Genomic DNA, 24,710 nt, shown 5'->3' on the forward strand with positions numbered 1-24,710 from the left:
GGTCAGGTTGATGATTTTATTTTATTTAGATACAGCACCGTAACAGGCCCTTTTTGCTCAATTACACCTATTTGTCCAATTAACCTATCCCATGTGGCTTTGTAATGTGGGATGAAGATGAGGGGTATGTTAGCAAACTGTTATTAAAGCACCCGGCAAAATCAGACTCAGTTGTGCCCGTCTCCTCACGAACAGCTTTCTATCCCTGATTACCTTGTGTACAGTATTGTTCAGAGACTGTCGAAGTGAGGTCCCTTCAATTCTTATTCTGTGCAAGAATTGTGAGCCCTCACTGTCTTGTCTCTGCTGCCCTGAACTTAAAACCCTGAGCTGGTCCCATTTGCCTGTGTTTGGCCCAATTAAACCTTTCCTATCCACTTTAAAATGTCGTTTTGGCCCCACAAGCAACACTGTGCAGTGATTTATTTAACCCTCGCCTAATCACAGGATAAGTTGCAATGACCAACTAACCACAACATCTTTTGAACTGTGTGAGGAAACCAGAGAAAGCCACGTGCTCACGGGAAGGATGCCCAGAGCTGTAATAGCATCACATTAACTGCCATGCGACTGTAGCACCTTGTAATTATGCTCACCTGTACTGCTTCCTTTGGGTGAAATAATTTAAGGCAAGTTACTCTGGTAGAACTAATATAAAACTGGAATCTCCATGCATAGCTTTTATTTTTGGTGGGGGGGGGCGGTAGAAACAAGAGACTCTGGAGGAACTCAACAGGACAGGCAGCATCTATGGAGGGGAATGAACAGTCAAGAATCTTAACTTGATGAAGGGTCTCGGCCTGAATGTTATTTCCCTGCAGAGATGCTGAGTTCCTCCAACATTGTATGTGTATGTGTGGGAGAGACGTTTTGGATTTGCAGAATCTTTAGAAACCTATTTTGTAAAGAAGACAACACAGCATTATATTAAAGATTTATTGACTCATTGAGGTTTCTTGTCAAACATATAGAGCAAGGTGCTGTTGACACAGCACGACACCTTCCCCACGTTCATCCTGGAACCAAAAAAATCCAGCAGTAATGAGCAAGGCCATGTGAGCTTAGTAAACCCATGGCATTTACATCTGCTTTGGCATTCCCTCCCTCTTTCTCAATTCTGATGTACAAAACCTCACTGGGTCAAGGTCCAGAGGTATTAACTGCCAGAATGCATTCCAGAACTTTCTTCAAAGATTCGACTGGAACAAAACCCCAATACCACGCTGAACCCTGCTTGTTCACTTTGCAAGGTAGAGCTTAATGAGCAGAAGCAGAAAGTACTGTCACTCTAACCACCCTACCCACCACTACCCCATTCCGAGCTGGGAATTTCTAAAGAAAGCTGTTTGGCTAGGCAGAAGCAATAAAGGGGGCTATGACTAATTTAGAGAGGGTGCAGAGGAAGCTGCCTGGCTTCGAGAGCGTGCCCAATGAGGAAAGGTTGAGCGAGCCCTGGCTTTTCTCTGGAGCAGAGGAAGATGAGAGGTGATTTGATAGAACTGTACAAGGTGATAAGAGGCATAATCAAGTGGATAGTCAAAACTTTTTCCCTCTAGGGTGAAAATGGCAGATACATGGGGCATAGTTTTAAGTTGATAAGTATAGGAGGATGCCAGAGGTAGTTTGTGTTTCTTTCAAAAACAGAGTGGTGAGTATGTGGAACATCCTGCTGGATATGGTGGTAGGGACATTTAAGAAACATGGATGATAGAAAGAAAGGAGGGAGGGTTACGTCCAAGGGAAGGGTTGGATTGATCTTAGATAGGTTAAAGGTCATCTCAACATAGTGGGCCTGGGCTTTTGTAATTTCCTATGTTCTAATACGCTCAGTCACAGTCAGCAATATTAGATTCTGATGCTCACCCATACGCTAGAACTGGAGCCTGACGGCCAAGAGAAGGTCAACCCTTCTGGCTGATCACAGGTTGGAGTTTGGTAGCGCTACATTTATTTTCCCAAGCTCATCGCCACAGATTTCAGTTTGCCTTAAATTGTCACAGAGTAAAAAGGTGAGGGGTAACCCTACTGACAGGTTGGATATTGCACATGAATTACTGCCCTTGAGCCGTCAGTAGGCAAACTGCTTCACCACACTTGGACCACACTGCAGGTTGGTGTGGAAAATTAACTGCACAGTTGTACAGTTTTTAGTTTGAACCATTTATTTGGTGGGGCTTCCTTGGAGGAAAACTGGGAGACAGCCATTTGGTATATCCATGCACTGATCATGCAGACAATTTTTTACCAGTTACCCCCACCTCATATCTACATCGACTTAGGATCCTTTTACCCTTTGCCAATAGTGTATTTTAGTTCCTATATTGGAAACAAGAACATTCTCTCTTTCCACCCTCAAGTAGAAAGTGACTACAAAGATTTGGTTTCTAACTAGAAGGGTGGAGAGAGACTGGGCCCTAAAGTTTATAGCTTTGAACATATTCCATCCCCCGTGCAAGGAATGAATTAGATTTATACAGACAGCCAAACTTCCCACCCATCTATCTGAACATAATCTTTCACAAAAAATAATGGAGGATGTGGAATAAAAAATGCATTGATACCGGGACCGTGTTGGCTGCACCTCATTGTGTTTGACCATCGTCTCTCCGTAATGTTAAAGCACTTCCTATGAACTACCTGTAACTCTTCTTCTGATAGTTTGTCATCCAAACAAAGAAGCAAATGGGATGGCAAAAACCACAAACAAGTCTTAACAGTTCAAAGAACACATTTACAGATGGTTCTCAGTAACATATTGCAAAAGCTCTTCACAATGGTTTTACACTGGTCTCTCTCTGTTATGAAATAATCAATATTGTGGTTTTGAGCCTCTCTTTTAGATCTTTCTTTGTATGGGTTAAAGTAAATTTCAGATTGTGTGCAGAAATTAGTCACAAGTAGAGATTTCCATTAGCTGCACAATACCAGGGATCTACAAGTTTATCAGTGACAGGAATTAAATTGGGGCTCATACACAGGAACTAACAGGTTTGCTATCAAACCTTTGGTCCCAAAAATGGTGAGCAGATTGTATTAAAACACAAGTTAAATTAAAATTTCTGATTGGACCAGATTCTCAACTCTGATGGGCATGCAAGCTTAGTGACTGTGTTACCTGTTACTGAGTTCCTATCATCAACCTTGCACGACCCTGGGTCATTTGGAACCTGCGGACTGCTGGGGATGGGAGCAATGGTGCTGGCGGCAGCAGTGGACTCCAGCGTTAACTGGGCTTCACCCACCAGGACAGAGATGTCTGCTCAGGAGCAGCGAGGACAAGGCATCAATCTATTGAAGATTGTACAGGATTGTGCATTGGGGGTGGCTGAAGCCATCAAATAGGCCATACATTAATGCTTAAAGAAATAAAAACCCTTTGTAGGAGTAAAGGAGATTGAGATATGAAAGAAAGAAAAAAAAAGACGCTAAAAGCTAAGGGGGGGGGGGGGGGGGCTCAGTCTCAGCTGGAATGCCAAAGTCTGGAATAAATTAACCCATTTACAGTTTTGCCATGTGGATCCTTTTCTGGGCCACTTCCTTCATCATGGAAGAGCCAGTCAAACACATCTCCAACAGAACATTGAAACCCTCTCTTTAAGCTGGATGGGACACAGTCATTTAAAGGGAAGCAGAATAACCGAATACAATTAACGTTTTTGATCACATTTCAAATTATTCACATCCTGGGTTGGTTTAAAAAAAATGTTTCTGGTGCAATCTCTGTGGGATTGGTGCCGATGGATGGATAGATCGACAACCCTGACTTGCGACTCAGAGCTCGTCGTGCTTTCGTGTTAGGTCCTCCCCATAATTGGTCACTTGGCTGCCAACAAACATATTCCAGTTGTTTAAGATCTCCTGTTTTGTCAGCTTCTCGTCCTGTGAACAGATAGTGAAGAGGGGATTAACGCGAGGAAGTGAAACAGCGGGTGGAGGGCCACAGAACGGCGCGTTTCTTCTTCAGACCCCAACGACAGCTCCTGTCCCTCAGTGCAGGAGGTTTGCAATCAGGTATAAAGCACAGAAACATGCCCATCGGTCCAACTCACCTGTGCCAAGCAAGTCACTTCATCTGAGCTACTCACAGACAGTGGCAGGAATTGTAATAGCCTTTGCTTAATAGCGTTTTACACCCAGACGCATGAATGAAAGAAAACTGGGGGTAATAGGTTAAATTGACCTTGGAGTAGGTTATTGTGGGCAGGAGGGCTATGCTGCATAACGAGGTGTGAAGGGACGAGCAGCAAAGCTGGTATGTACCTGGTGCTGACAGCAGGACGGTCACAGAAAAAGAACAAAATGGGACAAATATGTTAGAAGATCAAGTGGTTAAAAATATAAGTGATCTGCCATTGACCCAATGGCACCTTCCCTGCCAAGGGCAGTGGAGACACATCATCACTTCCTGAACTTTCTCTCCCCCAGATGCCGATCTGTAAATACACATCATCACTGTGGGTCTGAACCCCGGGACTCCCCAACACGACCACGTGGACACTTTCAACAGAAGGACAACAGATGCCGGCCCTACCAGCGATGCCCATGTCCTATGCTGGCACCAGAATGTGTGCCAATGCTTATGGGCAAACCCTGGCTTATCCTTGGTTGTGTTGGTTGTTAAGGCAAACGGTGCATTTCACTGCATCTTCCAGTATCCATGACAAATATATTTGAATCTTAAAATATCAGTAAATCTTGAATCTAAATTAAAGTCCAGGCAAAGGATAAAACACAGCTGGTGCACAGTGAAGCAGACAGGAGGGTGCACGAACAAAAAGGCCACAGCAAGATGGTGCCGGGTCAGAGGGGGAGACAACATAAAGCTAGACGAGGATCTGGGCATCAGGTGCTGTGCTACAAGCAACTGGAAGATGAACTCTAACCTCATCTTTATCAGACTCGTGGATCAGATGCTTGGCCTCTGACAAGGCGTGGTCGTAATCTCCTGGGAGAATCCAACGCTCGATCTCCTGGTGGTCCAGCTTCCCATCTTTATCGAGGTCACGGAACTTTTTGAACTGGTCCTGCTCGTTCCTCACCCAGTCTGGTTCAGGCTCGCCTTCTTCTGGTGTGTACATGTCACCTGTCGGAAAGCAGTCACAAGAGCCAGTTAAAGGTCAGCACAACCAAAATTGACCAACTATCTGTCAGCCGCTAAACCAGACCTTGGCTTTTCTCTCAATAGTCCATCTTGCAGCAAGTAGAACTTAACCACCATCCTGCCAGTCAACTGTACCAGGGGTCTTTACGTCAGAACACCATCCTACCAGTCTACTGTGCCAGGGGTCTTTATAAATAAACACCATCCTACCAGTCTACTGTGCCAGGGGTCTTTATAAATAAACACCACTGTACCAATCTACTGTGCCAGGGGTCTTTATAAATAAGCACCACCCTACCAGTCTACTGTGCCAGGGATCTTTATAAATAAACACCACCCTACCAGTCTACTGTGCCAGGGGTCTTTATAAATAAACACCATCCTACCAGTCTACTGTGCCAGGGGTCTTTACGACAGAACACCACCCTACCAGTCTACTGTGCCAGGGATCTTTACAACAGAACATCACCCTACCAGTCTACTGTGCCAGGGGTCTTTATAAATAAACACCATCCTACCAGTCTACTGTGCCAGGGGTCTTTACGACAGAACACCACCCTACCAGTCTACTGTGCCAGGGGTCTTTACAACAGAACATCACCCTACGAATCTACTGTGCCAGGGGCTTTATAAATAAACACCATCCTACCAGTCTACTGTGCCAGGGGTCTTTATAAATAAACACCACCCTACCAGTCTACTGTGCCAGGGGTCTTAACACCACCCTACCAGTCTACTGTGCCAGGGGTCTTTATAAATAAACACCAGACAGCTCTGCTCTCAGGAACTCACAATCTTCACCACCACCACAAGGTTGTGATCCTCATGGAAGATTCACTTGCAGCAGCATCAGTGAAACACGAGCCAATCACGTAGTCTGGTGCACAGGCATTCAATACAACAGGGTCCCAACCTTCCTGGTCTGAAATCCAGATCAATCTGGGCTTAAGATTTACAGAGGGGAGCTCAAAGCCGTCTCTCTTCCAGTATTAACCGGAGGACAGCTGGTTTGAGGTGGAAATCTGCTGTGGACAGTCAGCAGTGGTTCTTGGGGTTGAACCACACTGATTGAACAGGGACACCCTAATCCAGGTGTACACTCAGTGGCCAGTTTACTAGATACCTGCTCGTTAATGTACATATCTAATCAGCCAATCATAAAAGCATGCAGACATGGTCCAGAGGTTCAGTTGTAGTTCAGACCAAGCATCAGAATGGGGAAGAAACATGTTCCAAGTGATTTTGACCGTGGAGTGATTGTTGGTGCCAGATTGGGTGGTTTGAGATTCTCTGAACCTGATCTCCTGGAATTTTCCTGCACCACGGTCTCTAGAATTTATCGAGAATGGTGTGAGAAACAAAAAAGAAACATTCAGTGAGCAGAAAAAACACCTTGTCGGTGGCTCAAGCTGACGGTAACTCAAACAACCGCATGTTACAACAGTGGTTCCTTAAGGTTGTTATAGCCGGGGGGTGGTAATGGGGACAAGCTCCCACTACCTATTAAATGCTCCCAATGGTGTGTGCCTCTAACAGCCTCTGACAACCAAGTCCAGCTCCTGGCCTTTATGTGTGGCTTAGCTACTAAGCCCAGTGGAACATTTTCTACTAACTGGAGAAGGGGCAAAGTTGTGTTACTGGCACCTTAAAACCAGTTGTGTTACTGGCACCTTAAAACCAGTTGCTTGTCAGCTTGCCGAGAAGGAGAACTCCGATCTCCAGCCTTGCGGCTGTACCCACTCATGGGGAAGGCTTCGGGAGTAAACCCCGAAGGAAAACTCCAGAGCTGGAGTCCCTAAGGCAGTCAGTCCTACATTGGGTTCAACACCGACTGGCAACTCCTGAGACGTTGCTGGTTCTAAACTGTATCGGTCTCCCCATTCCTTTGGAGAGGCGGGGGGACTTGCTACATGGGCAACAGTTTGCTCTCCATGTTGTACTGCCCAGGCTTGCGTACCTGGACAGCTGGGACGCAATATCCATGGTCAACCCTGACTGACAGGGGCAACAGTGGTGTGCAGAAGAGCACCTCTGAACGTGTTGAAGTGGACGGGCTCCAAGAGCAGAAGACCATGAACACACACTCAGTAGCCACTTCATTAGGTACAGGAGGTGTTTTTATAAAATATCCACTGGGTGTTTATTCATGGATAATTTCACTGGACAACAAAGATTCTGCTTCCTGAACACCTTGAGGTGTATCTTATGAATTTTGGGCTACTGATCACGAAAATCACCATGAAATTTCCCTATCACGCACCATTTTTTGAAATCACTTGTGTTTAATATTTTAATTCATAATTCAAGTCAATTAAAATGTTGCCTACAATGTAAGCTGGAAAGTTTCCCATCTTGACCAGGCTGCTTGGGCATGCTTAGGCGGCGTGGCTGATGCATGGCAGGACAGGTTTTAATAATAATTATTGGGTTCAGGACCGTACGGACGGAATTTGCTATCACCAGGCACAAAAATTTCTATGAAGGATTTTGATATTTGAGACAGATGCTTCCCAGAATAACTGATGCCATGATTAAGCAAAGCATTTCTGTTTGTCCACAGATCAAACAGGTCATCAATGACAGGCAATTTGGAGAATTTCTCGTGGGACTGGAGAAAATCGCATGGAAGGCATTCAAGGAAGTTGTTGAAATTTTTCTTGGCATCTACAGAGCACCAAACTACGTGCAACTGGTTGACAACATGCTTCAAGCATATACAACCGTGAAGTGCAACACGTCACTAGAGATTCATTTTCTGCATTCCCATTTAGACTTCTTCCCTGCAAACCCTGGTGCTGTCAGTGACGAGCATGGTGAAAGGTTTCACCAGGACATTGCGGTCATGGAGAAAAGATACCAGGGCAACTGGAATCCATCAATGCTGGTGAATTATTGTTGGACCCTTAAGCGAGAAGCCTCAGACACTGAGTACAAATGAAAATAATTAACAATGTGTGTGTAACTCAGTTGAACTATTGCAAAGCATTATGCAATTAAACCATTATATTCAATAAAAGTTAATTTGTCGTCTCTCCAAATTCTTACGTGATGCAAGTATTCTGAAATTATATTTGTGCTCATCTTCAAACAGTCAAAAAAATCCTTAAACAAAAAAAAAATTCTGAGGAAGCAAGACTTTTGATAAAATTTGTTGTCCGGTGTTTCTTAAGCAGCTATACCTGTCCCATTCACTCCACCGGCAAACAGTTTGTAGTCCTAAATCTGAAACGTTATTCCGCTGGTCTTACCGATATATTCATTCAGGTCCACCTTGCCATCACCGTCCTTGTCAATATCTTCAATGGTTTCCTGCCGAAAGAGAAGTTAAGCACTTGTGATCGAGTGATTTGACTCAGATTCACCCCCCTTCATGCACATGATACAGATTTGGGATGCCCTGTTCAAAACTGGTTTAGATTCCCCTGGTGTCCACAAGTTTATTAGAGGACATGTTGATTAGTCAAGGTCACAGACTTGAGTCAGAGGGTCTTCGTGATTAAACGCTGGAGTAAGTTCAAGAGGCTGGATGACTAACCACAAATCCCCTCTCCTCATGAGCGTGTCAGCCCACATTCGGAGTACTGGGAGCAGATTTGGACTCCTTATCTAAAAAAAGATGTTTTGGCATTGGAGGGGGTCCCGAGCAGGTGCTCCCAACCTGGAGCCCAAAGACCCGCATTGGTCCATGGTGTAAAAAGGGCCGGGGACCCCGATCCAGAGGTTCACAAGAACGATTCCAGGAATCATCCAACACATGAGGAGCATTTGATAGCTCTGGAGCTGTACATGCTGCAGTTTAGGAGAATGGCAGGTGGGTGGTATGAATCTCATTGAAAGGCCTAGAGAGAATGTGAATGTAGAGAGGATGTTTCCTACAGTGGGGGAGTCCAGAGTCAGAGGACATAGCATCAGAATAGAGGGACATCCCCTTAGACCAGATGGAGGAACTTCTTTAGCCAGAAGATGCTGAATCTATGGAGCCCATGTCATCAGGTATATTTAAAGAAGAAATGGATCCATTCTTGATTAGCAAGGGTGTCAAATGTTACAGGGAGAAGGCAGGACACTGAGGGGATAGTAAATCAGCCATGATCAAATAGTGGAGCTGACGATGGGCCAAATGGCCTTATTTTACTCCTATATTTTCTCGTCAGTCGACTTTGGTCAAATCTCTCTTGGTGTAGCCCGATCTTCCTTGCCCATCACTCTGGATTGGACAGTCCCTGGGGGGAGGTGCGTTGGGTGGTGTGAAGATTGGATTCATTGGGATTGTGTTCACCATTTACACTCAGAGGGATACAGGTACTTGTCCAAGGTTCTGTCCTAGTAAGGACACTGTATCCCACAGACAGAGGGGGCAACCCAACTGCTTCTGGCATCCCTCCGCCAACTTACCATCACAACAACAGACTTCATGTAGTTGAACTCCTCAGGGTGCAGGAATGCAGTGAACTCCTCTTTTGTGGCGATGAGGTCGCCGTCTTTGTCTGCGTTCTTGAACCTTCGCTCATCCCTCCTCAACATCTTCTTGTAGCTGGCCCTGTCCTCGCTTTCACTGACGTCACTGAACTCCTCACCTGGTGGAGCAGAGAGGGCAACAAACGTTCAGGAGGTATTTGTACATCCCAGAGGCCGTATCCACAATTCCTCAGGGAGATTGGGGACCTCCTGGTGGCCGGCAGAGAGCCGGATCAGCTGCTCAGCGAGAAGGGAGTGGGCAAGGAACACAGCTTTCGAAACAATCAATTGTGATCACTGCAGGTTCAACCTCAATAAAGAAATTGCAGAGTTAATTGGGGAAGATAGAGAATGGCTGGAGGTATTGGTTTATTATTTTCAAGCATACAGTGAGAAGCTCCTCTTGCAGATTGTTCAAACAGATCAAATCATTGAGCTAGAATTAGGAGAAGCATTAACAATTCAGGATAAAGTGTAAAAGCCACTGAAACGGTGCTGTGCAGGTAAATGACAAAGTTCAAAATAACTTCTATTTTTACTCTATATTATTTAGAGATACAGCCATCTGACCCTTCGAGTCGTGCTGCCCAAAAACCCCTGGTTTAACCCCAGCCTAATCATGCCACAATTTATAATGACCGATTTACCTACCAACGGGTAAATCCTTGGATTGTGAGGACAGACACAGGAAGGGATGTACAAGCATGCTCGCAGAGGATGCTGGGATTGAACTCCCGACACCCCGAGCTGCAAGAGCATTGTGCTAATCGCTACACTATTGCGATGCCCAATAATGAGGTGGAGTCCTCCTTGTCGTACAAGAGAGACCCTGCAAACAGTGGGACGGAAGCCTGGTGATACGAGCTTGACTAGCACGTTGAGCTAGAATAAGGCAAGAAAAGATGGTTGGATGATGTGTTTAATTGTGCAGCCGCAGCAGTTGAGAATGCTTACAGAAAATGGTTTAATCGAGAGTGATACCTCAAAACATTGAGCAGAGATTGCATTATTACTGCCGTTAAATAGACAATACAAATAAGAACCTGCCCTTCTCATTTCCAACATCAGGGAGGATGTACAAGACCCTGAAGACATACTCAATCATCCGCCGTCAGATTTCTGAATGGACAATGAACCCATGAACACTTCCTCATGATTTTCCCACTAATTATTTTAAACATTAATTGTGTTTCGCACTGTGCTACTGCAGTGAAACAACAGATTTCTCAACAGTGATAATAAACCCGATTTTGATCTGACATTACTCAGCAGGTCATGCAGGGCCTACACAGAGTGAAAGAGTTAATCTTACAGACTGGAATCTGGAGCAACGAAGGATCTGCTGGAGTAACTCAGTGGGTCGAGGTGGGCGTGGATGTCGAAACCCTGACCAGATACAGGCTGACAGACTGAAGATCAAAGTCTAGTTTATTGTTGTCTGCACAAGTCTGTGTGACTGAAGAGCAAGGCTGCAGAGATGAGGACAACGAAGAGGAGGCAGAGGAACGGCTAAGGGACAGTTTCGAGTCGGCAGACTGGGCCGTGTTCAGAGAAATGTGAATGAACACACTTTATAAAAACATAGATGAGTGTGTCCCCAAAATCCACTCAGTGCCTTCTCCCTCCAGAAGCCCTGCTGAGGGTCAGATCAGTGGCATTCAAGTCTGGTGACCAAGAAAGTTACAAGCCGTCCAGGTACGATTTCACATGCAGTGGCAATTCTGACCGAACGTGAAGGACCCCCAGCAGCTGTGTCAGGGCTCGAATGCCATTACCACCTACAAAGGGAAATCAAGTGATATGGGTGACAGCAAGACTTCATTCCCAGATGAGCTCAATGCCTTCTATGCTCGCTCTGACTGTCAAAACACGGAGGAAGCTTCATGAACTCCAACAGCCCCCCGATGACCCTGTGATTTCAGACGGAGGCAGATGTGAGAGCATCCTTCAGGAGGGAGAACTCACAGAGACCTCCTGGCCCAGATGGGTACCAGGCCACGTGCTGATCAATCTTTAAGCACTCTGAGGTACCCTGCCTCAATGACCATCGTCTAGTAGCACTTACACCCACTGAGAAGTTGGTGATGAAGCACATCAACTCCTGCCCAAGAACTGACTTGGATCCACTCTGATTTGCCTACCATCACAGCAGGTGCCATCTCATTGGCTCTTCACTCCACCCTGGAACATCTGGACAGCAACAATGCAAACATCAGGAAGCTCTTAATCAACTATAGCTCAGCATTCCCTCCAAACTAATCAATAAGCTTCAACGTCTTGGTTTAAGTAGCTCCTTGTGGAATTGGATCCTCCGTTTCCTCACTTGCAGACTCCAGGCTGTTTGGATTGGCAACAACATCTCCTCCATGGTCTCCGTCAGCCCAGCTGCACCACAACTCTGTGTGCCTAGCCCCCTGCTCCACTTGCTTTGCACTTATGACTGTGAGGTCAAAGAGACTTTATTGCTCATTAAAAATCCAAATAAAAATATAAAACAAATAAGTTCACTGTCACGATATCCAAATGTTAACTGGAATGAAACCAGTCGCACATGTTGATATCCGCCACCAGAGGGCAATATTGTGCTGTGAATGCCCAGGACAGGCTGCCGGGGGTGGGGGGGAGGTCAGAATTAGAATGAGGTTTAACATCACCAGCATCGGCTGTGAAATACGTTTCTTTTGCAGCAGCAGTACGCTGCAATAAATAATAAAAAATATAATACAAGTTTTTTTTACAGCCGGGGTGGTAATGGGGGTCAAACTACGACTCCCAATGGTGCGCACCTCAAACAACCAAAGTCCAGCTCCTGGTCTTCATGTGTGGCTTAGCCACTAAGCCCAGTGAAACCATTTCTCCTGACGAGAAGGGGCAAAGGTGGGTTACTGGCACCTTAAAACCAGTTGCTTCCAGCGGATGGGGCTCGTTAGCCGTGGTCAGCAGCTCATCTGGGAGAAGGAAAACTCCTCTGCTGCCTTGTGGCCACACCCACTCATGCAGAAGTCTTCGGGAGTGAACCCCGAGGGAAAAGTCTGGAGTTGTTCAATACTGACTGGCAGCTCCTGCGATGCTGCTGGTAGCAAACTCTGCCGTTTCTTTGGGTGCAACAGACGCATGGAGAGGGGGAGCTTGCTACGCGGGCAACAACTTGCTCTCCATATTCTACTGCCCAGGCTTGGCTTGCGTATCTGGACAGCTGGGATGCGATATCTATGGTCCACCCTGACCGGCAGAGGCTTCACTCACTCATATACAAGTAGCACAACACAAAAAAAAGCGAGTTCACTGCCCATTCAGAAATCTGATGGCGGAGGGGCGGAATCTGTACCCAGAATGTTGAGTCTCTTGCAGAGTCGAGGGTTTGAGGACTCTCCCTCCTCCTCTCTCAGCAGATACTTCAAAACACCAGAGACAAGTAACATGCCCTTCCTTCACAAGTATGACTGAACCAGGACAGTGACCTCTCCCACTGGCTGGACCGGACTCACGGAAAACTTTGTGGAGTGTTGCTTGCAGTTCTGGTCACGGGGCTTTGGAGAGGAGGAGGGCATGAGCTACAAGGGGAGGTCGGAGTGGCAGAGGCTGAGGGCAGGATCTGATGCAAGTTGTAGGTAGGATTTGCCCCGGGACAGAACGAAGTGGGCAATGGTTTAAGGAGAGGAGAAGCTTAAAGCTTTACAAATTATACCAACTGAGATATGTATTTGGAGAATAAATTTACTTTGATCTTGGGGTCCTGCCCGGATGAGAGAACATATCTGAAGAGGAAAGGTTGAGCGAGCCAGGGCTTTTCTCTCTGGAGTGAAGGAGGATGACTTGATGTACAAGATGAGATGCACAGACTAAGTGGACAGTCAGAGACTTTTTCCCAGGGAGGAACCGGCTAAGAGGAGATACTTTTAAGGCGATTGGAGGAAAGAATGGGTGTGTAGCAATGTCAACACACACACACACACACACACACACGTACGTGTTGCATGCATGGAATGGTGGTGGAGGCAGATACATTGGGGACGTTTTAAGACCATCTCAGATAGACATCGAGATGACAGAAATCGGAGCAATGTGGGAGGGAAGAGTTAGATTGATCTTGCAGTACGTTGAAAGGTTATCACAACGCTGTGGGCCGAAGAGCCTGCACTGTCATATACTGTACTATGGTCTGTATAAAAGGTGAGGGAAATGGGTGCCTGAACCACATTGCCAGGGCAACCGGCAGAGCATTCATTTAGTGAACGGACAGTAAAGAGGGATATAATGACATACAGGCACAATGGCTGGCACAGACCTCGTGGGCCGAAGGGCCAGTTCCTGACAAACTCTGAGCTCACAGGCGTACCGAGGAAGCAACTCACAGCTTCCTCAGAACTGGACACACACAACACCCTCCACTGGTTTCCCAGTGGGGATCCGGGACCTCGGACCGAGGGACAGGGGTGCAGCAATGGAGAGCCATGAACAGTCGATGCTTCAGCCAGACACCATTCGCAATCAAACGCCGACTGCTTACGCCTCTCCACAGACGCTGCCTGACTTGCTGAGTTCTTCCAGCATTGTGTGTTGGTGTCACAGCAGTGAGAGCAAAGCAGTGACGCTGCGGAGCGAGGCACGGGGGTGGGGGGACACATTCTTACCGCCGATGTAGTATCCGTAGGTAGTGTTCTTGTACTCGTCCCACGAGACCTTGTCATCCTGGTTGAGGTCGTAGTCCTTCCAGTGTCTATTGACGTTCTCGTCCATGTAGCGGTTTTGTGCCCGTTTGATCCACGCCGTCAGCTCCTCGGCAGTGATCAGTCCATCCTGGTCCTGGTCAATCCGGTCCACGATCTTCCTGCAGGGTCAGGGAGAGGGAACACAGGACAGACAACCTTCACTCACTCCAACACGGTCTCACTTTCAAGGACTCTTCATCTCGTGTTCCCAATATTGTTACTGTTATTATTTCTTTCAGTGCTCGCACAGACGGCTGTCTTTTGCACACCGTCCTTTTGGGTGCTGTCGTTCATTGATTTGATTGTGTTCCTTGGTATTTACTGTGAACGCCCGCAAGAAACGGACTCTCAGGGTTGTACGTGACCAGCAATGCCTTGCAGCATCACAGACCCAGGCTCAGTTCTGTGGAGTCTGCCCGTTCCCCACTCTATCATTCAGTAAGGTGGCCGATCTTTCCCCTCACTCCCTACTTCCCGGTGTCACACGGACATCGAAACGTACAGTAAAATGTGTCGGTTGCATCGACAACCGCGGTCCAAGTATACGCCGGGGGCAGCCCACAAGTACTGCCACCGTAGCATGCCCTTGACTTGCTAACCCCAGCCCGGGCATCTTCTGGAATGTGGGAGGAAACCCAGAAAACCGTGACGAGAACATCCAGAGTCCTTACGGGCAGCAGGGGCCGGAGCCCGGGTCCTACAGCTGGCGAGAAAATCGTGAGCGTTACGCTAACCGCTACACGCTGCCCCGACTCCCGTTTCTCCATGTCAGCGCCATCTCGTCAAGTAGAACTTACTGTTATGTCGTAAATGAACAGACTAGGTTAAAGCCGGCCAGGGGTGGGGGGTGAATCTGTGGAATTCATTGCCATATTTGGCTGTGGAGGCCAAGTCATTGGGTATATCTAAAGCTGAGTTTGATTAGTCAGGGCATCAAGGGTTGTGGGGAGAAGGCAGGAGAATGGGGCTGAGAGGGATAATCGATCATAGGGGGCAATGAATGAATACACAGGAAGGAGACTGAAAACTTGGCTGAGTGGTGTCATAACAACCACCTCTCACTCAATGTCTGTAAGACCAAGGCCCTGATTGTTGACTTCAGGACAGGGAAACCAGAGGCCCATGAGCCAGAAATAGTCAGAGGATCAGAGGTGGGGAGGGTCAGTAACTTTAAATTCCTGGGTGTTATTGAGAAATATACCTGACATAATCACTATATATACTTGAAATATAACCACTATGAACTAGCTATTTACTACACTATGTAATCACTCCTATGTACTGAATATTACTATGTATTATTTTACTAGACACATTTTGCTATGTATTGTTTTACTAGACACCTTGTATTCTCTTGGCTACATACTGTGGCAGTGAAAGAACACCTGTTTAGCTAGCAGCACTAATTAGCTGAAATGTACTCCATGTATTACACTCAGCCTTTGTTTATGAAGAGATAACGGTGGCAGACGGGATGGTACGAGCAGGAAATGGAATGCGAGGGAGGTTAAGGGAGGCTGACTGGGAAACAACCGTGGCCAGGAACGAGGCCCAAGATGTGAACTGGAAAGAAATACTGGTGGCGCACCGAGAGCTAGGCAAGAACGATTGATTAGTTAACGTATAGATGATATGCAACTAAAACTTGACTGGGTATGCTGATAAAACCGAAATGTAACTGAGATAAGAAAATACTATAAAGAATGCTGTACACCGGAGCTCGGTGGGCTTTCGGTGACAAGTTCATTGATTGCCTCAGCCTTTGTTTGCAAATAAAGGTTTAAACTTCTCGAAGAATTGTCTGCGTCCCCTGGTCATTTCAAGTAATCACGACAGTGTCACTGTCTCAGAGGACCTGTCCTGGACCCATCATATAAACATAATTGTGAAGAAAACACAACAGCTCCTCTACTTCCCTTAGGAGTCTGTGGAGATTCGGTATGTCATCAAAAACCTTGATAAACTTCTAGAGACGTGTGGTGGGAAGTGTGCTGACTGGCCGCGTTACGACCTGGGATGGGAACACCGATGCCGTGGAGTGGAAAATCCTCCAGTGGGTTCAGCCCAGTACGCCACGGGTAAAACCCTCCCAACCACTGAGCACTTCCACATGAAAAGTTGCCGTAGAAATGCAGCAGCCAGGCCACGTTCTCTTCTTGCTGTTGGCATCAGCCTCAGGACTCGCACCACCAGGTTCAGGAACAGTTACTACCCCTCAGCCAGCAGGCTCTTGAACAAAAGGGGATAGTGACACTCATTTAAAGACTGTGTTTAAATTTCACGCTCGTTATTTCTTGCTATTTATTTATATCTGCATTTGCGCAGTTTGTTCACAGTTCACAGATCCTGCTTACGGTCACTGTTCTACAGATTTGCTAAGTATGCCAGCAGAGAAAGAATCTCAGGGTTGTACGTATGAACTCTGATAATAAATTTCACTTTGAAATCAGCCATGATGGAATGGTGAAGCAGAGTCGAAGGGCCGAATGGCCTAATTCTGCTCCTATCAAGGTACATTTGTCCCCCATACTGCCTTTCCTTGCAGGCATTCACAGTATAGAGAAGTACGGCAGAACCAATGAAAAACTGCACTCAGGGGCTGACAACCAACATGCAGATATAGAATAACGCTGAGAACACGGGTTGTAAAGAGAATTTGCCGGTTGTGGAATCAGTTCGGAGTTGAGGTGTGAGTGAGTTATCAGCAGCCTGATGGTTGGAGGGCAATAACTGTTCCCGAACCCAGTGGTGTGGGACCTGTCAGCTCACGGGTTTTAAACCATGGATGCTCCAGTTTCCACCCACGTCCCAAGGACATGCGTTGGCCAGTGTAAATTGCCCCAGTGTGTAGAACACAGAACACTGGCCAGTGTAAATTGCCCCGGTGTGTAGAACACAGAACACTGGCCAGTGTAAGTTGCCCCGGTGTGTAGAACACAGAACACTGGCCGGTGTAAATTGCCCCAGTGTGTAGAACACAGAACACTGGCCGGTGTAGATCGCCCCAGTGTGTAGAACACAGAACACTGGCCGGTGTAGATCGCCCCAGTGTGTAGAACACAGAACACTGGCCGGTGTAGATCGCCCCAGTGTGTAGAACACAGAACACTGGCCGGTGTAATTCGCCCCAGTGTGTAGAACACAGAACACTGGCCGGTGTAAATTGCCCCTGTGTGTAGAACACAGAACATTGGCCGGTGTAAGTTGCCCCTGGTGTGTAGAACACAGAACACTGGCCAGTATAAGTCGCCCCTGGTGCGTAGAACACAGAACACTGGCCGGTGTAAATTGCCCCAGTGTGTAGAACACAGAACACTGGCCGGTGTAAATTGCCCCAGTGTGTAGAACACAGAACACTGGCCGGTGTAAAATGCCCCAGCGTGTAGAACACAGAACACTGGCCGGTGTAGATCGCCCCAGTGTGTAGAACACAGAACACTGGCCGGTGTAATTCGCCCCAGTGTGTAGAACACAGAACACTGGCCGGTGTAAATTGCCCCAGTGTGTAGAACACAGAACACTGGCCGGTGTAAATTGCCCCAGTGTGTAGAACACAGAACACTGGCCGGTGTAAATTGCCCCAGTGTGTAGAACACAGAACACTGGCCGGTGTAAATTGCCCCAGTGTGTAGAACACAGAACAGCGGCCAGTGTAAATTGCCCCAGTGTGTAGAACACAGAACAGTGGCCAGTGTAAATTGCCCCAGTGTGTACAACACAGAACAGTGGCCAGTGTAAATTGCCCCAGTGTGTACAACACAGAACAGTGGCCAGTGTAAATTGCCCCAGTGTGTACAACACAGAACAGTGGCCGGTGTAAATTGCTCCCTGTGTATAGAACATAGAACAACGCAGGATGGAACAGACATGTCAGCACGAGCCGTACCAAGCTGATTACATTCCTAACTAAACCAATCTCCTCACAATGTCCATATCCCTCCATTCTCTGCACATTCACAGACCTACATGAATTAAGAAGCCCTTAAACGCCTCTATCTCCACCCCAGGGACCCACCACTCCATAAAAATAACCTTACCCCACAGTCATAGACAGAATCAGGCTCTTCAGCCCATCTGATTGGGATTAAGTTTGGAACCATTGACCAGCACACAGACCACACCCCTCCCACCCAGTGAATGCTGATCATACCCCTCCCATCTGATTAAATTCTGATCATATCCCTCCCACCTCTATCAGGTCACTCTGCTCTACTTGGCCCAAACCTCTACTGACAGCACAAGTGATTCAGATTCAACTTGGTCACGAGTCTGTTGAAATCCACCATTTGTGTTGTCAGCCAGCACAGTCAACGATGTGAGAGGTTGAATCTCAGGGCAGTGAGATCGGTGTAAACGCCTTGACACCCCCGGGGAGAGATCGTCACCGACGACTCGGCACCCCCGGGAGAGATCCCCCCCCCCCGACGCCTCGGCACCCCCCGGGGAAAGATCGTCACCGACACCTCGGCACCCCCCGGGGAGAGATCCCCTCCGATGCCTCGGCACCCCCCCGGGGAGAGATTGTCACCGAAGCTTCGGCACCCCCCCCGGGGAGAGATAGTCACCGACGCCTCGGCACCCCCCCGGGGAGAGATCCCCCCTCCCGGGAGAGATTCCCCCTACGCCTCGACACCCCCGGGAGAGATCCCCCCCCCCGCAGCCTCGGCACCCCCCGGGGAGAGATCGTCACCGACGACTCGGCACCCCTGGGAGAGATCCCCCCCCCGACGCCTCGGCACCCCCCCGGGGAGAGATCCCCCCCCCGGGAGAGATTCCCCCTATGCCTCGGCACCCCCGGGGAGAGATTTCCCGACGCCTCGGCACCCCCGGGAGAGATCCCCCTCCCCCGACGCCTCGGCACCCCCCCCCCGGGGAGAGATCCCCCTACGCCTCGGCACCCCCGGGGAGAGATTTCCCGACGCCTCGGCACCCCCGGGGAGAGATCCCCCCCCCCCCGACACCTTGACACCCCTGGGGAGAGATCCCCTCCCCAACGCCTTAGCACCCCCCCGGGAGAGATTCCCCCCCCCCCCCCCCCCGACTCCTCGGCACCCCTGGGGAGAGATCCCCCCAACGCCTCGGCAGCCCCGGGGAGGGCTCGGCGCTACTTTTGGGGTATTGAAGATGTAATAAGACAAAGGAGCAGAACAGGCCATTTGGCCCATTGAATCTGCTCCCTATCCCTGATTTATTATGTCTTTCAACCCCAGTCTCCCACCTTCTCCCATAACTTTTGTCAGCCTTACTAATCAAAAGCCTATCAAGCTCGGCTTTAAATATACCCAATAACTTGGTCTGCCCAGCCGTCTGAAACAATGAATTCCACAGATTCACCATCTGGCTAAAGAAATTCCCCCTCATTTCAGTTCCAAAGGGGCATCCTTGTGTTCTGGTCCTCGACTCACACACTATAAGAAACATCCACTCTGCCTTAGCCTTTCAATGTTTGATCGGTTCCACCCATTCTTCTAAACTCCAGAGAGTACCGACCCAACGCTCCTCGTACCTTCACAAAAAACCTGCAGCCTCTGGAAATCCGAGCAACACACACAAAATGCTGGCGGAACTACGGAAAGAATACAGTTGATGTTAGGGTCCGAGATGTCGACTGTTCTCTCCCCCCCGTAGATGCTGCCTGGCCTCCACTGGCTGGTGTGTGCTCCTCATACCGTAACCCTTTCATTCCCAGAATCATTAATAATAAATGCCGGCAGTGCCTATGACACTCGCATCTCCACCGCGGTGCGTATTACAGCCTGGGGTTGGCAAAGTCTCTCGTTGCCCTGGTTTGTTTGGGGGTGGGGGAGGGCAGTCTCACTGCTAACTCAGCTCGGGGAAGGAAAGGACAGGAAGTAACAGTTCCGCTCACAGAACAATGGAAAGTGAGGAGAGGGCCACACTAACCACATCCTGCTGACTTAGCCCAAGCACCTAGGCATCATTCGGAATTAATACAAAGTCTCCAGGAAGACGCCAACTGCAGGAAACAAAGCTCGCAATTCCCAACGTGGGGAATTGCACCCGGAAACAACTTTCAGCAAGTTGGAAGGTGCAGTGGTTAATTGAAGATTGCTCAAGATTGTTTGAAAGTGCAGTGGAGAACGGAATAATCGTTACTCCCGAACTGATGCAACACAGGCACAATAAATATAAATGCACAAGGTTGCTTGTGTGAACATTAAATGACACTTGGTACAGGAGTGACAGGGTTGAAAAATGCCAAAAGTCACTGAGGTCTTGCAGCTCATCAAGACCATGACTATTAGTTGTAATTATATTCTCATAAAACAAATACGTTATCCGCAACTATTTATTGCTTAGTAAAGAGCTAGATAACGAGCTGGTGGGAATGCAGGCTGGCAAGGTCAGAGAAAAGATGAAAGATGAGCTTTATTTGCCGAGCGTGGATTGAATCACCCAGTGAAATGCTTTGTTTGCGTCAGTGACCAATGTTGTCTGAGGATGAGTTGGGGGCAGCCTGCAAGTGTTACAGTCCTGGGGTAACACATCTCACAAACCCTGACCCGCACCTTTGGGAGCAAAGTGGAGTATCGGGGAGAAGCCTGCGCGGCAACAGGGTGAACACAAAAGCTCCTTATGGACACTGCTTCATCGCTGATCCCCGGTGCTGCAGGGCAGAGAGACGGGGTGTTTCAGGCGGCACACTGGCACTGCTGTTAGCAAAACCGTTTCCTCTGCCAGCAATCAGTGATCAGCTTTAGCTCCCGTCACTGGCTGCCGATGCTGGAAATCCAAGCAACTATTGCTGGAGGCCAGGCAGCATCTGTGGAAAAGAGTAAACAGTCAGTGTTTCGGGCCGAAATTCTTCATCCACAGATGCTGCCTGGCCTGCTGGGTCCCTCCAGCGTTTTGTGGGTGTTGTTGTAACGGTTTCCCTGTGACCATGTGGGTTTCCTCCCGGAGCACCAGAATCCTCCCACATTCTGAAAGACGGGCCAGTTAGGAAGCTGTGGGCAGGGATGTTGATGCTGGAATCCCGGCATCACTTCGGTTTGTGTTGGTTGTTGACGCAAACAATGCATCTCACCATGAGTTCCGATGTACATCAAGCCAATCTGTCTTTAGAGAGTTGTTTGTGGGGGGGGGGGGGGGCGGTCGGTGTAGCAGGGTGTGTTACGGGTTTGTACGTCAGCGGTAGGACTACCCAGGCGGGGGCTAGTGGCTCAGGGGTCACCCCAGGACTGTAACAGTGGGGGGAGGGAGATGGTGTAGGGGTCGCCATGGTGTAATGGGAGGGGGAAGGAAGGGTCATCCCAGGACTGAAACGGTGGGGGGAGGGAGAGTTCAGGGGTCGCCCCAGAACCGTAACGGTGGGGGGAGGAGGGGAAGAGGCGGAGCAGGGGTCGCCCCAGGACTGTAATAGGAGGGGGAAGGAAGTTCAGGGGCCGCTCCTGGACTGTAACGGTGAGGGGAGGGACAGTCCAGGGGGCACCCCAGGACTGTAACGGTGGGGGGCAGTTCAGGGGTCGCCCCAGGACTGTAACGGTGGGGGGCAGTTCAGGGGTCTCCCCAGGACTGAAACAGTGGGGGGCAGTTCAGGGGTCGCCCCAGGACTGAAACAGTGGGGGGCAGTTCAGGTGTCGCCCCAGGACTGTAATGGTGGGGGGCAGTTCAGGGGTCGCCCCAGGACTGAAACAGTCGGGGGCAGTTCAGGTGTCGCCCCAGGACTGTAATGGTGGGGGGCAGTTCAGGGGTCGCCCCAGGACTGTAACGGTGGGGGGCAGTTCAGGGGTCGCCCCAGGACTGTAACGGTGGGGGGCAGTTCAGGGGTCACCCCAGGACTGTAATCGAAGGGGGAAGGAAGTTCAGGGGTCGCCCCAGGACTGAAATGGAAGGGGGAAGGAAGTTCAGGGGTCGCCCCAGGACTGAAATGGAAGGGGGAAGGAAGTTCAGGGGTCGCCCCAGGACTGAAACAGTGGGTGTGCAGTTCAGGGGTTGTCCCAGGTGAGGGGAGGGGCAGTCCAGGGGTTGCCCCAGGACTGTAATGGAAGGGGGAAGGAAGTTCAGGGGTCGCCCCAGGACTGTAACGGTGGGGGGGGGCAGTTCAGGGGCCGCCCCAGGACTGTAATGGAAGGGGGAAGGAAGTTCAGGGGTTGCCCCAGGACTGAAACAGTGGGTGTGCAGTTCAGGGGTTGCCCCAGGACTGTAATGGAAGGGGGAAGGAAGTTCAGGGGTCGCCCCAGGACTGTAACAGTGAGGGGAGGGGTAGTCCAGGGGTTGCCCCAGGACTGTAATGGAAGAGGGAAGGAAGTTCAGGGGTCGTCCCAGGACTGTAACGGTGGGGGGGGGCAGTTCAGGGGTCGCCCCAGGACTGTAATGGAAGGGGGAAGGAAGTTCAGGGGTCGCCCCAGGACTGTAATGGAAGGGGGAAGGAAGTTCAGGGGTCGCCCCAGGACCGTAATGGACGGGGGAAGGAAGTTCAGGGGTCGCCCCCAGGACTGTAATGGAAGGGGGAAGGAAGTTCAGGGGTCGCCCCAGGACCGTGTAGCCGATATTCACTGGTCGGATCGCCTACCCCAGCCTCTCTTTGCTCTCCTCCGGAGTGAGCTGGTCGAAGGTCTTTGCACCCTCTTTGCCCAGGAAGGCCTCGTGGTCGAACTGGTATCCTTTGTCATCTTGGTGCTCCCGTCCGTCCAGGTCCTTGGAGTGGTGCACCCGGTCCTTCTTCTCGGACGTGGGCTTGCACAGTGCCACGACCGCACACATGGCCAGCAGACACAGGGACCTCATTATCACTCGCTCAGTCCGCATCCTCTCCAAATTCATTTCTGCCAATGTCAATAACTTTATTGATAACGCACCCGTCAGGCCTCTACTCAAAATCAAAGTAAATTTACGATAAAAGTGACATTACGTCACTATATGTAACCCAAGATTCACTACAGCCACGTACCGTTAAAAGTCCTAGACATTTCAGGCAGCAACTTCCAATGCATATAATATACTTCTCTCTCCTATACTGGGCTCTTTTAACAAATAAATCAAAGCTTTTATTGCAAATTGTATTGCAGAAGGGACGATCAAATCTGTCTCATTTTATCGCTATTTGTTCAGATTTATCTCCCCTCTCCGGATTAAAGATTTAAATGCCACTAGGTCAATATGCCAAATCCATACCAGGTACATCAAGGAATTAATAATCTTTCACTTGTCCACACAGCAGAAATTATGCCACCAAAGTTGTTTCTTTTTTGTAATATGTAGTAATTTTGCATTGTATTGTTAACGCAAAACAACACGGAATAGGTAATTCAATGAGAAGAAATCTGGATTTCAAAATTTAAAATTGCCCTTCCCACAAGAATAATCAATGGATCCCCTCTCCTCTCGTCCACAGAGATGTAAATCTAAAAACAGGTAACGTGAATTTGCAATTAACGCTACATTAATGTTGCTAAATCTATCAAATAGGTTGACCATTTAAAAAGTCATTAAAACCAACTCGGATTTGAAAACGTGGCTATGAAGATTAATAAGGGAAAATTGTTGCCAGTTTAAGATAACTGTTCATGAGAACCGGTTAATCATCTCTGAAGTCATTAGCTTTATAATAGAATCTGTTATTTTAAATCTGTATCTACCCCGAGCTTCGGGGTATGTAAAAACGAAGCCTTTACAAACTTGGGAGGGTTTTGCAAATTCTCAGTTCGATTTTAACACCACAAATCAGTTAATTCGTTACCACACAACTCTTTGAAAAATTTTGAAAAGAATTCTGCGTCCTCCCAGAACTCTAATTTGAATTTTAACCAAACCAACACTATCAATACACATCCTACAAGTTTAAAGATCACTGAATTGTGCAGAAACTTTATAAGTTGCAACAAAAATCAAAACCCGATATCTCTCAGAAAATGAATGAATTTCACATAATCGATAAAAAAGCATAATTACGAATTAAACTAATACTGTAAATAAAAATATTGCAAGCTTGAGAACCTTCATCAAAATTCTGGAGGAAAATAAACCTTTCTAATACGTTAAAAGCTCCCGTTGTCTAATTGAAAGAAACAATTAATCTTACCAGTTTTATCAATAATTGTGATAAGATGTTGGAGTTATCACACACCGCTCCTGAATAAACTTGTACAGCAAATAGAAGAGAGTTTGAAAAAATAAGCCAATTAATGGTTACGTTACTTTAGGTATTTGTGCTCCCAAATATGTCACAGTCTCTACGATTGGTCGATATCTTTGGCGTTCACTAAGTGGTTTCCGAATGGCTAAGAATCGCCACGTTGACATGGAAATGAGTTACTACGCTGGCATATTAATCGCGTTGCCTTCTGGCACTTGTAGTTCTTTAAATGAAATAGCCTTTGCAAATAAAAGAAAGATTATACAGCACCGTTAAGGAACCTAATCAAAAAATTTAAATTAAAAGGGAAAAAATCCATTATCAATCGACATTTCATCTA

The 24,710-nt window shown here is 48.1% G+C and overlaps 1 protein-coding gene across 1 annotated transcript; it reads right to left on the bottom strand.

The window, feature by feature from the left end:
• Positions 1 to 617: 617 nt before the first annotated feature.
• Positions 618 to 24,386, bottom strand: rcn3 (reticulocalbin 3, EF-hand calcium binding domain). Its single transcript, XM_059954133.1, has 7 exons — positions 24,317 to 24,386; positions 22,808 to 23,060; positions 14,194 to 14,390; positions 9,497 to 9,678; positions 8,350 to 8,410; positions 4,884 to 5,083; positions 618 to 3,879 (listed from the first exon to the last, which is right to left on the bottom strand). Exons 2-7 carry the CDS (start codon positions 23,056 to 23,058, stop codon positions 3,772 to 3,774), a joined length of 999 nt encoding a protein of 332 aa, XP_059810116.1. The 5' UTR covers positions 23,059 to 23,060; positions 24,317 to 24,386; the 3' UTR covers positions 618 to 3,771.
• Between the last annotated feature and the right edge of the window lie 324 nt (positions 24,387 to 24,710).

Source organism: Hypanus sabinus, chromosome 29 (assembly GCF_030144855.1).
Source record: "Hypanus sabinus isolate sHypSab1 chromosome 29, sHypSab1.hap1, whole genome shotgun sequence".
NCBI lineage: Eukaryota > Metazoa > Chordata > Chondrichthyes > Myliobatiformes > Dasyatidae > Hypanus > Hypanus sabinus.

Bases quoted from the DNA above. Each gene is read 5' to 3' on its own strand.
- rcn3 (XM_059954133.1), bottom strand. From the start codon at position 23,058: ATGAATTTGGAGAGGATGCGGACTGAGCGAGTGATAATGAGGTCCCTG. The intron at 14,391-22,807 runs GTAGGCGATCCG...CTGACCCTGCAG, and splicing joins GAGAGCAAAGAGAGGCTGGG to GAAGATCGTGGACCGGATTG. The intron at 9,679-14,193 runs GTAAGAATGTGT...CTGCTCCACCAG, and splicing joins CTACGGATACTACATCGGCG to GTGAGGAGTTCAGTGACGTC.